The sequence below is a fragment of the Ananas comosus genome, linkage group 11, assembly GCF_001540865.1.
Source record: "Ananas comosus cultivar F153 linkage group 11, ASM154086v1, whole genome shotgun sequence".
Lineage (NCBI taxonomy): Eukaryota > Viridiplantae > Streptophyta > Magnoliopsida > Poales > Bromeliaceae > Ananas > Ananas comosus.
Window position 1 is genome coordinate 10,718,562 of NC_033631.1, and position 14,643 is coordinate 10,733,204.

Genomic DNA, 14,643 nt, shown 5'->3' on the forward strand with positions numbered 1-14,643 from the left:
AAAAGTAATGAGGTTCGTTGTCGCCGCCACCGTCGCCAGCCGCCGCCGCATCTCCTCGCCGGCGACGAAGAAGAACGAAAGAAGAGGAGAAAGAAAGAAGGTAAATACGTCAATTTACACTATAATAAACCATGGTTAAGTATTAACCGTGGTTAACGAAAAATTTCTAACAGATCTGGAACGGCAGGACATATCTGCATAACTTAGGACTTTTGTAGGACAACTTATGGAGTTTCCGTTTGTAGGGATATTTCGTAATTCACTAGTATTTGCAGGACCTGTATGCAATAAGCCATAATTAATTCTAAATGAGTTAATTAACACAAAATAATAAACTAATTAATTACGTAACTATTTAAACAATAATAATGTACTTAAAATATATCATTAGATTAATTATGAAGCAATAATTAAAATTAGATTAAATTTTAACATAGTTTGTTCTCAGCTGAGAACAAACTTGTTCCATGGAAGGGTGGAACAATTGCTCCACCCTTATTCTCCTTTTATAATTATGGAGAACTAGAATTTTCAAATCCTAAAATTTGCGTTGTATAAGGACGGAATAAGGGCTTATTCCCTTTTTATACTCGAATTAAACACTGCTAAGAGACTTTTGATGAATAAATTATAATATAATACATAATTAAATGAGTTTTTAATTTGCATATTTTAAAATTTAACACTAATAATTGAAACTATAAGAGATGCCAGCTCCAATAGTTGAAATATGCTCAAATTAAACTATAATCCTATTGCAGGTATTGGGGAGTATTTTAAACAAAAATAAATCTACATTTCTAATTATTGTTGAAACACAAAATATTTTATCTTCCTAGATTGAAGGTAATCTAAGCACCACATCTAACAGTGATAAAATAAAAATAACTTTCAATTGTATGTATTAATTAAGCGAATTAATTATAGTTACATTACTCTCTACTAATATCTATATCAATAAGAGCTAATATAGCGGTATATGTTAAATTTTTTACTACAAATATATTTAATGAATGTGAATAATGCACCTCTCTTGGCTTGTTTTTAGATTCTCACGTGAGCACCAATTTTGGAGAAGTAATACAAGTCAACTCTCGATCAATTATGATTGATATTTACTGACTCACTAGTGTAGTTGACTAAAAATTTAATATATTGAATATCTAAATTTTCATATTAATCCTATAAAAAATAAAAGAGAGGTAGGTTGCCAACCTTCTATCATAATACTTATGTCGTTTTTGATATAGTTATGTAATTTAAAAAAAAAAAGTCTTGTTGGTATTTATATTTTTATTTTTAAATTTATACTAATTTAATAACTTGGTATATAGTAGAATTTTTAAAAAAATAAAAATTGCTTCTAACTATTTATCCTTTTTGTTGGGAATAAATATCTTACATGTAAGGATAAAAAGCAATCCACTGTCTCCTCCTGCATTACTTACATTAAAAATATATATATAATATATATATATATAATATATTATATATATATTATATATATATAATAATACGTATATATATAAGAAAATAATAATAATATCAAACGAGGCATTAATTAGTATTTAATTTTTTAATGTAAAACATTAGTATTATATTATAAAATTTAAAATACAATTTCTTTTAATAGAAATGTTGTTACGTAAATCATCTAAAGCTTAGTTTGGTATTGAGGCTTATCTAACGCTATTAGATAGAATGGAGTTGAAGAAAAAGCATATAGGGATATGCTTCTGTGTTCTCCGGTGGGACTGCAGAAAATATATCGTAACCGACTCATTGTGATATGCGAAACATAATATTACGTACAGAAACAAATAGAGTATTTTTCTTACGTATTTTCTCACCACACGTTAATAATCAAAAGCTCGTTGAAATTAATTTTTGAGCTTTGTTGAAATCCTAATTTAAATTGATCCACCAGGGTAGGATAATACTGTATTTAAAATGTTGTTAGGTAGTTATTGTTCCTGTTCCAAAAATTTCAAATAGAATAAGACTTATACCAGATTCTGGTAAAGGATTAATGGAAGTAAGAATAAATACATGTTTATCTATTTTTACATGTTATTTTTCTCTTATTAGGGTATGTTTGGTTGGCCGAAAGTGAATCATCGAAAGTGATACTTTTGAAAACTAACGTTTTATTAATTGTTTGGTGTGTGAAAGTAAATATGAAAATCACTTTATAAAATTGGGCCAATAAAGTTAGTTATAATTAAATCTCGCTTTTCTTACTTCGGCGCAAAAAATTCAGAAGTTACCGAAGGTGAAAGGCTTAACTAAGAGATTATATTCGGTCTTAACTTTAATTTTTGAATTTATTTTTAAAGTGGAATTTCATTTTAATTTTGAATTAAAATCATGACAACATTCTAAATTTTATTTGTAAATTCAAATTTAACATAATTTTTATATTCGAATTTGTGACTTTATATATAAATTTAAAATTTAAAATCTTTATTTTTATTTAAATTTGAATTCTAGAATTTAAATTTAAATTTTAATCAAATTATTTTTAACTAAGAACTTTAATTTGAACTTTGAATTCAAATTGTTCCAACTATAAATTCAAAGTATTGACTAAAATTTGACTTTAAAATTTTAAATTTTTAAGTTGAAATTCAAATTCAAATTCAAATTTGCTATTTATATTTAATTTCAATAATAAGTTTCAGTTTAAATTTTTAATTCAAATTATGAATTCCAATATTCAGTTTAAATTACGAATATCACCATCAAATTTTTTTTCACCTGCACTGGGGACAAAAATTGTATTTTAGTCAAAATTTCTTTTACTTAAGTTTGATATATTTTATCTTTTATCAATAAATAAGATACTCTATAATGAGCTTTTTCATAGTGGAACAGTTAATGCTAGGAAGAGTAGGACTGAAATACTATCGGTAATAAACAGCTTAGTTTACTATAGATTTATTTTCGATGATAGAGTTTTCAAATCGATGATCAATACCATCGAACATAATCTAGACTTTTTAAACTATTTAGAAATCAAATTTCATAATTTTCTGACTTCACTAATTAAATGATCAAAGTGCCACAAATTTTGTAATTTTAATGGCCGATAAGATGTATTTGCTCATTTAACAATATAGTAAAGTCCAAATTAGCTGATTTTTCATTAGAATTTTTTTAAAAGTATTTAAAACAAGATCTAAACATTAATAGATCCTAAATACACAAATTATATCATCACTTTTTTAAAAAAATTTACTTGCGGCTCTTCATTTTATGTTTACTTGATAGAGAAGTGAAGAATATCGAAAATAAAATAAAATTTAATATTTGAATAATTTAAAAATACTAAATCATGTTTAATGATACCGATCATCGATTTGAAAACTCTATAATAAAAAATAAATCAGTAATAAACTGAACTATTTACTACTGATAGTTATCTGGTCCTACTCACCTAAGAAATCAAGTTTTCGCAAACTTTTAGAATTTTCTTTTTTTTGAGAGATAGGTAGCACGTTACCCGCTTCGTATGGATCAACTAAAATTCGAACTTAGGTCTCGGGTACCAACCACCAAGCCTTTTGCCACTTGCTTTAGAGACAGTCGGTAAAATTTTAAAATTTTCAAAATAGCATACGTACATAGATAAATTTACAGGGGTATATACGTAATTTCAAGTTAAGTTCTTTGACTCCGTACTAGCCGCCTGGGACTGAACCTCTTGACGATAAAAAGCCACAGGAAGGGCCAAAAGCCACCACCAATGTAATCGAAGGAGAAAAGCCAAAAATAAAATAAAACGATAAAAATAAATCTACCTAACTAAGGATAATATGTAACGTTAATAAAAGAGGATAATGTAATTTAATTACTAATATAGGTGCTAACCAATTAGGTTTTAGGACAAACTATGACTACGATTTGACCAATGTATGGGTATTGTATTAATTCAACAACTTGGAAATAACATCACACACCCATTACGTGTCATGTTGCACCAAATTACCCAGCTAAAATTGTAGGACGTGTATTTAATTTTGGAAAAAATGTACAGAAACCTTCTGGATTTTAGCTTTTTTTTTTTTTAACAATAGACGCCTGAACTTTTAATTTTAATAATTAGACTGTTTATACTTTCTCGGATAATTAAATAGGTCCCTCTCCTCAGTTGAAGTTGCTCATTATACAATCGTTTCGATCTTTTTTATTATTATTATCATAAGAATAGAAAAACAATAAAGTCGAACGTAGCTTCATCTTATTTTTCAATTTTTATGTTTAAGTATTAAAATTAGAAGAAAATAATAATTTTTTGTATATTATAAAGTCATATAGGATTAAATGCAAGGCATGCGATCAAAACAACTATGTAATTAATGATTTTGATTGAAAATTTTTTTATTAAACCATTTGATAAAGTTTATAAAATTTAAATTAAAGTCTATGTGCAAAAAAGTTGCACTTTTTTTTTTTGGATAAACCACCCTTTATTTTGGGCTTCAAAAAAGTGTTTTTTTGGACAACCAGAGACGTAAGTGCAACAATTCCATGCTCATTTTTGTTGAAGCTCTCGAGGCCAGTTCCCTTGCTTCTGTATTTTTGTTTATATTCGTTATGAATAAAGCAGATAGCAAACCTACCTTTCTCTTAATTTTTTTTTTTTTGTTGAAGCTATTTTAGAATTATTTTTTTCTTTTTCATTAGTCAACGTTGAGATGATTATTATCTATGAAAATTGCCACTTAATAGGATATATATAATGTATAAAAATATACATTTTATATTAACAGGACAAAAAAAAACACTATAGAAAATGAGTTTGTGTAGTGTTATATGAGAGGAGAAACTATGCATGCATCAGCCAAAAAAAAAAGAAAAAAAAGAAAAAAAAACTTGTATAGCCATAACAATATTATTTATTCCTAAAGTTGATATCAATGTATTAATTTCTGCAAATTCTAAATCACTGCATTTTCTATTGAATTTAATTAATATTAGTTTACTCTCAAATGTTAATCAGTTTCTCTCTAAATAAAATTTCTGTATTTTCAATTTTGTCCATTAAAATTTCTTTAAAAAATGCATTGAAAAAAATAACAATGTAGGAGAGGGGTAAATGGGTAATACAAAATTACTATTTTTGTAGGCAATCATGATAATATATTAAGTTTATAGAGATAAATATGTAATTATACCAAATTCTTTTAAAATAAAAGAAAATTTGGTACACTTTAGTAACTTTTTATATTTTATAAAGTACTCTTGTGGAAAATTTCCTTTGTGGAATCGGATTCTGTTAAAGGGTCTAGTCATTGGACTATTTAGTGTTAAATAAATATATGTAATTATCCGTGCCTAGTTCTATTAATGACATGATAAAATAACGCCCAAATATTTTAAGCTAAAAAATGATAAATTTAAGTTTAATGCAATACAATTAAAACTAAATTATTTAAAATTTCTGGTTACTTCACACTATATGTAAATACAAAACCAGATTTTCTAAATTGTTAATGAATCTTCCACTTGATATTTAGCCCGTTTCCCTTTCTTGCGGGGATTACTCCGTATTAAATCCACCAAGCATTCGAATTGACATGTGCATCCGTTGAACCAATGGCGCGCTAAATATTTAGCGATTTTGATAGCACATTTAATTCAAAAAATAGACTTGACTAGCTGAGTGGTTGATTTATCACTCCATTAGTCTCTGATTATCAATTTTGTGTTGAATATATTTTTTTTTTGAGAAAAAGATAGCATACTATCCGTTTCATTCATTCAGAATGTGAATTAAGCAACATGGATGAGGCATCATGGCCTCTAGGATGACGGAGACAAAAAGATAAAAGATAGGGAAACAGGTGTTGTGAGTAAAGTACAGCTGATACCTCTATACGGTCTACGAGTTCTAACTACAGATCTACAGATCAGCACTACTCCACTGAGCTAACAGATAACAGATAAATTCAGCCTCTTGGTCGAATCCAAACCTGATATGTTGATATGTTGAATGTGTTGATAACAGATAAATTCGGTCTCTTGGTCGAATCCAAACCTGATATCAGTAGTGCATAAATGTGAAAATATGAGAAAGCCTTGACTAAGAAAAGTAATAGGAATGTATGCAAGTCTAAAAGAAAAAATTAAAGAAAAAAGAATCTAAGACACTAATAAAGGGTAAAAGGATATAGAGATCTCCAACTGTATGTCATACGAAAATAGACCCTTTTGAGAGCCTTTTCTATTGGAACTTTTTATCTTTTGATTTTTTTTTTTTTTCAGAATTGAGTAATTGCAGCTGAATAAATTAAAATTTTCACAAAATTAATTAATATTTTTAATAAATTTGAAAATTTAAAATTAATTTAATTAATAATTTGATAATTTAATAAATTGTTAACTTAATTAACTATAAAAAAATTTGCATACAAAAAAATTTAAAAATGTCACCACAAAAAAAAAAATTTAGGCGTCCATTTAGAATATCCTATAGTTAAGGGGGGTCCATACATTTTTACCCAAAGATTACCCAAAAAAAAAAAGAAGAAGAAAAAGAGAAAGCAAAAAAGAAAACTCCGTTCCAATTGTTAAAGGGTCAAATCGAAAATTGAAATATCTCATATTTTATTTCCTTTTTTTTAAAAAATTTATAAGAGAGGGAGAGAGAGAGAGCCGATGCAAGGGTTTTACGAAGCGGAGAGAGAAAGAGAGAGAGAGAGAGAGAGGGAGAGAGAGAGAGAGAGACAAAGCTCCCCTCCTCTTCTATCCGCCGATACTATTTAATCTCCCCCAACCCCCCTTTCTCCTCGACATTCGCCTCCGCATCATTCCCCCCTCTCTTCGTCGTCTTCCTCTTTCTCCCAAACCCTAATCCTCTCCACGCCGCCATCGCCCGCGCGCCCCTCGCGAGCTGCGACAAAGCTCTGCTGCTTCTCCCCCTCGCCGCTCACGCCTCCCTCGTGCCGCCTCTTCCGCGCGCAGCGCGTGCTCTCTTTCTCTCTCTCGAAGCGAGCTCAGATTGAGGAGAGGGAGGGAGGTGGTGGGGGAGGGGGGGAGAGAGAGAGAGAGAGAGAGGGGGGGAGGAGGAAGATGAAGTATGTGTTGGTGACGGGGGGAGTGGTGAGTGGATTGGGGAAGGGAGTCACGGCGAGTAGTATAGGCGTTGTTCTCAAAGCATGCGGGCTGCGGGTTACTTCGATAAAGATTGGTACTTGTTGTTGCTCTCCTCTGAATTTTTTTTTTCTTTTCGCTTGTAATGATCATCCAAGCGACGATTTATGGCCACTTCTATTTTTTTTGTATCATTAAGGCTGGATTTATATAGTGATTTATCTTGCTTTCATGCTGCCTACATTAAAAAAGAGTGTTTTTGTTTTTTGTGGATTTAGATTACTATGTTTGAGTATGTAGGGATAGTTTTAGGAAAGTGATGCGCTTTTTCTTCAGTTTTCGAATAATAAAACCAGTTTCAGAAGATTTGGAGGGTGTAAAATGTCTTTATACTTTTTCTGTTTAATTTTTTTTTGCCCAATCTGAAGTGGTCCCTTTTTTCCTTTTCCTTTCCAGTTCTCCTCTGATGAAGAGGGCTTGATAGTGGCATAAATCTTCTTTTAGTCTTTATGCTTTGCTAGGGATCAGAGATTAGTGGTTAATTTATTCACAGTTTATTTTCCCTAATTAGGTGAGCCAAGTAGTTGGTAGAACTCGGATTTGTTTGCTTTTTTACTTGATTTTTGTTGCTTTATCAATTTTACTACGTGATATCAATAAGTTGTGCTTTCTGTTCTTTACGCAGATCCATATCTTAATACCGATGCTGGAACGATGTCTCCCTTTGAGCATGGGGAGGTGTTTGTTTTGGACGACGGTGGAGAGGTAAAGAATGCTTTTGAGCATGGGGAAGTGTCTGTTTTTTATCCTAATTGTTTTCTCAATCTAATAAATTTACAACCCAAATGCTCCAAGTAGCTACATAGACACATGAAACTCCACCTTGGACTCTATGGCACCTTTGTACAATGGCTGTAAACGCCTCATGAGTTCTTAGTTGTCCCAGAATGATTATTAGTTCTACATAAATTGCATAATTGCCATGCTGCCTTTTGATTAAACTTACAATATCTATCTTATTCCTAAGTGTTCTGGTTTGATTAGTTTCCTTCTGGTGCTATTTATACTTTGGAATTTATTCTTCAGCATTTCTGTGGCTTCTTTCCAGAGAACTTTTGAGCTTTTGCTTACTGCTTGTGACCATTTGATGCAGTGTTCTTGTTCGACTTATTTGACTTCGTATTATTTTGAAGGTCGACTTGGATCTTGGAAATTATGAACGGTTTCTAGATATCAAACTTACTCGAGATAACAATATCACCACTGGAAAGATCTACCAGGTGAGTTAGTTGATTCTAAAATGGGTATCTCTTTGACTTAATCTAATCCTGAAAATTTTTACAAAATTAGCAGAGTTGGAGACTGCCAAGTTATTTCGACAGTCGTTGATTGCCATTTCTTTGAAGGAGCCATTCATGAGAAGTTACTTTTAAAACCGTCCAATATCAAAAAATTCAAAAAAAATTATATAAACCTCCATATGCACTTACAAGTCTGCCTACGATAAAATAGTGGACGGTCTTCAGTATGCAATTGGTGCTTGAAGCACTTCAAGTAAGAACTTATTGTCGCTTATATGGACTGTTGATTGGCAATGTGCTTGATGAGAAACAGAATGGGCATCTCAAGTGGTATGATTGTCAATTCAAATGAGAAGCAAAGAAGACCTCCTCATGCCTTATCAATGAGTTCTTGATACTATACATAATAGATTCTCACTTAGAAACTATCTGAGAAGCAACATCTTGGCTATGGTTTCTTACAAAAGTACAATTTGGCTTGTTTCATTCTTTCCCAGTCATTCATTCAGTTTTTTTATGCCCAATGACAGTCTGTAATCCATAAGGAGAGGAAGGGAGACTATTTGGGGAAAACAGTCCAGGTGTGAATTTCTTGTCAGCGTCAGTTTCTTTTGACTCTACATCAGTTGGATGTCTTGTGCGTGACTATTTTGTTACTCTTCCTAGTGTTCTAAATTGAGTTATTATTTCCTTTTTTTCCTTTTTAAGGTTGTGCCACACATTACAGATGCTATACAAGAGTGGATTGAGCGTGTAGCACATATTCCTGTAGATGGCAAAGAAGGACCACCTGATGTTTGTGTTATAGAACTGGGTGGAACTATAGGTGAAAATCAACTATAGCTTTCTAAATGGAGAATGAATAACATTATACTGGTTCTTGTAAATCTTGTCGAGCTTCAATTTGCTTAAATATTTCCTATAGTCGTGTAAGTATGCGGTGCAGGAGCCACGTTCTTTTCGCGGCATAACGACAGTGGCATGTTTGATGCAGGGGATATTGAGTCGATGCCATTTATCGAAGCTCTTGGTCAGTTCTCATATCGTGTAGGTGAGAAGCTGCACAGTATTTCATTTAGTACTGTCTTCCTTTTTTCTTATGTTTTCCCTTTTTTTCCGGGGGTAGAAATGTACAGATATCACCTGAACTATATCATATTTGGAATAAAGTACTTGAACTTCAAAAAGTTTGGATTGTACTACCTACCTCTCTCTGCTATTTATTTCAGAAAATACTGTCTAGTTCTGTTATAACGTAATGGTTTCAATTAGACAAATTGTAAATATTCCATCAAGTTGCAGAATGCTCTGTTTGGTTACAGACTATTACGTAAGAAAGTTCTGAAAAGACCATCAAGTTCTGTCTGTTTTGTAGTTAAATCAAATATACCATAAAGTAAGGTTGTAGAGTCAACATTTTGAAAGTAGGTGTCCATTTCAACATGCTTCATAGATCAGGTATCTTCTGTAGATTTTACCTAAATTCTTTTTTCTTCTGATGGTTCTCTTTTCAGGTCCTGGTAACTTCTGTCTTGTTCATGTCAGTCTTGTTCCAGTTTTAAATGTAGTTGGTGAACAGGTAAATTTCTGTGCACTTCATTGTAATATTTTTGTTTATGTTTACATATTCTTCACTGACAACAAATATTTAACTTTTTCCATATTAGTTTGGTATTTGGTTTTACTGATAACTTCTTCGTATGTTTTTGTAGAAAACTAAGCCAACCCAACACAGTGTTAGGGGACTAAGAGGACTAGGGCTAACACCAAATATCCTAGCATGCCGCAGTTCTAAGGTCTTGAGCTGGCATACTTTTTGTTTCTTATGTTTACTTCGTTGATCCTCCAATTTATTTCAATTTCCTTTTGCTCTAAGATAGTTTTTATTGAATGTTTTTGACAGGCGCTGGATGAAAGTGTAAAAGAAAAACTCTCACAATTTTGCCATGTTCCGGTAGTGTAATCAACACTTTTATGGATATATTTACTACATTGAGTGTCTATTAGGGGGCTATAGCTGATACTAATTGGTACTAAGCATTTTTCAGGCATCAAATATTGTCACTCTTTATGATGTTACAAACATCTGGCGTATTCCCTTACTATTAAGGGTATGCTGTCTCTTTTCATTTTCTGTGATTTCATGTGCTGAATTGTGATGTTCATGCTAATTTATGTCAAAATATATTTTTGAAAATATTCTCTCATCCCCTATACAGGACCAAAAGGCACATGAAGCTATTCTGAAAGTACTGAACCTTCGAAGGTACATTTATCAAATTATTTATTTTTTCTGATGATAAGCACTTTGATGTTTTCTTGGCAATATTCATTTTTTAAGGCGCTTGTAATGTATTTATTTTGGTTAATTTTATGCAGCGATCCAAGAGTGAGTTGTAAACCAATGCTGGATGAATGGACTGACCGAGCAACAACTTGTGATGAACTGCAGGATCCTGTTAGTTTCTCTTTTCTTTCTTTCTTTCTTTTTTCCCAATCATTATTTTTTATCTCAGCTGAAACCTTCTTATTCTCTGCTGTGTAGGCTTAAACATTGACTCCTCATTTATGTTTTCAGGTCAGGATTGCAATGGTTGGAAAGTATACTGGTCTTTCTGATTCTTATCTCTCTGTATTGAAGGTAAATACTATTTGTGGGGAGACTTGAGTTTCATTTGACTCATCTTATATTCCATTGAATATTTCTTCCTTATACTGTACAGATGTCTTACTTCGTGACTATGACATGCATACAAATTACAATCAGGGAACTTTTGAATTAATTGGATGGTTTTTTGAGTTTGTCGTTAGTAGATTTTCCCTCATGCCCGTATGTATTGTGTAGCTAGTATTTTTGGGGATCATTAGATAGGTCATGCTTGGAAATGCTTGGAAATTTTTATGTTCGACATATCAAAGTGATGTAAATTACTCATGAATTTATTCCTTTCTCTTCATTCAAGCAACTGCCTCTTTACTTTGAAGTTAGTGTGCGTCTTGCTCTTCTGCCATGTGCAAACTGCCGTTGAACTTGCTCTTTACTCTTTATCTTTCTGCCACGCTGACTCATCTTTGAAATTTTGCAAAATAAGTGAAGGAAGCGACAAAAATGGTTGTATTTCCTTTATCTGCCTCTTAATTTGCTTCTGAACTGCTTGTAGGCGCTTTTGCATGCATCTGTCGTTTGCCGTAGGAAACTTGTGGTGGATTGGGTTCCTTCTTCTGATCTTGAAGATGCCACTGCTGAAGAGGTATGTTCATTTACCTTGTTTCTGCTTCTGCTTCTATTATTGGCTAGCATCCTTGCACTGATATTTGGAAATGATTTCAATTTATAGGCTCCTGATGCATATAAAACTGCCTGGGATCTACTAAAGGTAAGGACAATACTCTATACTCCACTAAAAAGTGCGCGTAAGGAAATTTGGTCCCTGGAATTTGACCTGAACTCTTGAGCTCAATTATAATTTTGTCCCTGAAGTTTGTTCCTTGTTACACATCCTTCCTTCTACCTTTTGAGAAGGTGCCACATCAACGACATGATGAAACTTTCTTTTATAAAATTGGAACTTAGAAATTGAAATTGAAGTCAAACTCCAGGGATGATATTGAAATTGAGGTCAAACTTCAGGGATGAAGTCGAAATACTAAGGATGTTGAAATTGGGGCCACACTTCAGGACGAAAATTTACAACTTAACTCTTTGGATGAAATTGAAGACATGGTCAAACTTCAGGGTCTAAATTTGCATTTAACCCAACAGGAAATCACTTAACAGAAGTATGTGGTCTTTGAGTAGAATGAAATAGTGGAAATTTGTATTTCTCTGGTAGCTTTCTGAAATGAATTTTCAGCTCAGGGTGCAGATGGCATACTCGTTCCAGGTGGTTTTGGTGACAGAGGGGTTCAAGGCAAAATGCTGGCTGCTAAATATGCCCGTGAAAATAAAGTTCCTTATTTTGGTATTTGTCTGGGCATGCAAATTGCTGTCATTGAGTTTGCTCGCTCTGTTATGAACTTGCGAGATGCAAACAGTACGGAATTTGATCCTGATACAAATACGCCATGTGTCATTTTTATGCCAGAGGTAATTTTATCACCATTATTTATAATGTTTTCGTTACATGGATATCTCTGCAAATTCTGAATTTCTATTTATGCCCTTCAGAAACATAGTTTCTTGGGTACCCTTGAACTTAGATTGACCCTAATTGGAGAACTATTCCGATAGAAAACCAAGTTGCCCTGTGAATTGGGTAACTAACACTATGACTAAGATAGAGGTACTTTTAAGAAACTGTTTTTCGAGGGGTATATAGTCAGATTTTATGGGAATATTTATGTCAAAAGATGACTTTTCTGGGACATATGTGTGAATACCTTTTTTGTTATTTATTTAGATTTCTCATGCAATTGTCATGTTCCATTCATTTCTCACGTATTTCATGGGCCAGGGTTCAAAAACTCATATGGGTGGCACCATGAGACTTGGATCAAGGAGGACATTTTTTCAGGCTATTGACTGCAAATCAGCTAAGCTGTGAGAACATGCCTCCCTTGAAATTTTATTATAAAGTTTTCTATGATTTTGCATTCGTGGTTTTCTGTTGATTTATGGAAATTAATCTTTATTACATTGTTTCTTTGTTAGGTATGGCAATGTTAGCTATGTAGACGAACGACATCGGCATAGATATGAGGTATTATTTGTCTGCAATTATGCTTCCCGTTCTCATTTTAGGATTACTAACCTTTTGATTTATTATGTGCCAGCTCGTGCGATAGCCCTTTTTTGTGATAGTTGCTGAAATTGCTAAATTATAAATGACTTAACAGGTGAATCCTGATATGGTACCTGAATTTGAAAGAGCAGGTCTCCTATTTGTTGGTAAAGATCAAAGTGGGAAGAGAATGGAGGTATAAATCTGGAAATGTTGCCAAGTTCCAATCCAGACTGTTATGCTTCTGAATATTGATGTTAATGTACCAATATTGCAGATTATTGAACTCCCAAGCCACCCATTCTTCGTTGGCGTCCAATTTCATCCGGAGTTCAAGTCAAGACCTGGAAAGCCTTCGGCACTTTTCTTAGGTAATTTTGCTTTTGCACGTTGCTCTTTTGGCATGATGTAATATGTTGATCCTGCTGAGATACAGTGTCAACTAAAACTGATTGAGTTCCTTCAAATGCATAGCTTAAGCTGTCCTCACAACCCGGGGCCTGGAATTTTGTTTAGTAAGCTATACATATCTTATATTTACACTTTTTTCACAGGATTGATCGCTGCCTCATCGAGACAATTGGGTTCTCTCCTGCAAAACCTGAACCATAATAGCATTCCAAGTGCCAAACGTCTTTTAGGCAATGGTTTGACCCCAAAAATATACTCAAATGGGCATTCGAAGAAGCTGACTAAAACCCTTGTTAACGGAAATGGAAACTGCTATGCCAATGGCAATGGTGTGCACTATTAAAAGGAAATCCGACAATCTACCTGAGTTTGTGCTTTTACTTTTTGTGTCAGTTTGGTTCTCCAGGATCAGACTCCTCTTTCCTGCGAAATATGAGAGAGAGAGAAGTTGCTAGAGCTTTGGAGTGTTTGCTACATTGCTGCTTGTTCCAGGTTTTATCGAGGAACGGCGTTTTATCTCTTGAAAGTGAGGTTGGGGTTTTAGCGTGCGCTTCTTCTATGTTTTGGTTGCTTTTTAGGCTGAAAGAATTTTCGCTTTCTTGGACTGGACTTTCCCTGTCTCTCTCCTGTATATTGAGAAATAACTTATTTTGTTAACTAAATATATGATGCATGTTACAGCTTCATAACTCCTCAGAGTGATTATGATATTGAGTTTTTATTAATCACACTGTTTCTTTTGTTACTTCTCTTTAGAAACCACTTATCCTCACTTTGCTCTCTTGGTTCATTTTTCATTTTTATTCTCTCGAGCGTACCTTGGCTAATGATACGGGAAGCAAAAGCAAAAGATTGCATCGGCTGATTTATGGATGTTGAAGTGATAGGAACTTCCAAATTGTCTCGCTTTCGCAATTAAACAGTGATGTGTAGGCTTACTCTTTGTGATGAGGAGTGCACCGATTCGTGTTAGTAAATTCTGTAACATTTTCTATTCTCCACGATATCCAGTCTATATAAAATAGAATAGAATTAGACAGCAGACAGCTCCACTTACACTTTGCTAATAAATGAAGTCATGAGATGAGAATTTCAAGTTTGCCTGCCATTTGATT

At 32.9% G+C, this 14,643-nt stretch overlaps 1 protein-coding gene across 2 annotated transcripts; it reads left to right on the forward strand.

Annotated features, from left to right (window-relative positions):
- Nucleotides 7,047-14,253, forward strand: LOC109717461 (CTP synthase-like). 2 transcript variants are annotated; one of them, XM_020243270.1, is made up of 21 exons: nt 7,047-7,192; nt 7,781-7,860; nt 8,289-8,375; nt 8,927-8,977; nt 9,105-9,222; nt 9,343-9,447; nt 9,911-9,975; nt 10,109-10,192; nt 10,300-10,350; nt 10,445-10,507; nt 10,616-10,662; nt 10,776-10,854; nt 10,975-11,037; nt 11,558-11,647; nt 11,735-11,773; nt 12,256-12,483; nt 12,851-12,936; nt 13,048-13,096; nt 13,233-13,313; nt 13,395-13,488; nt 13,672-14,253. In XM_020243270.1, exons 1-21 carry the CDS (start codon nt 7,075-7,077, stop codon nt 13,869-13,871), a joined length of 1,878 nt encoding a protein of 625 aa, XP_020098859.1. In that variant the 5' UTR covers nt 7,047-7,074; the 3' UTR covers nt 13,872-14,253. The 2 variants fall into 2 exon arrangements, with proteins under 2 accessions (XP_020098859.1, XP_020098860.1); XM_020243271.1 differs by having other exon boundaries at nt 7,049-7,192; nt 9,391-9,447.

What these genes read in the sequence shown, in the direction of transcription:
- LOC109717461 (XM_020243270.1), top strand. Translation starts at nt 7,075, where the DNA reads ATGAAGTATGTGTTGGTGACGGGGGGAGTGGTGAGTGGATTGGGGAAG. An exon ending in GGTTACTTCGATAAAGATTG is followed by an intron (nt 7,193 to 7,780) that starts GTACTTGTTGTT and finishes TTCTTTACGCAG; the next exon opens with ATCCATATCTTAATACCGAT. An exon ending in TAAATGTAGTTGGTGAACAG is followed by an intron (nt 9,976 to 10,108) that starts GTAAATTTCTGT and finishes ATGTTTTTGTAG; the next exon opens with AAAACTAAGCCAACCCAACA.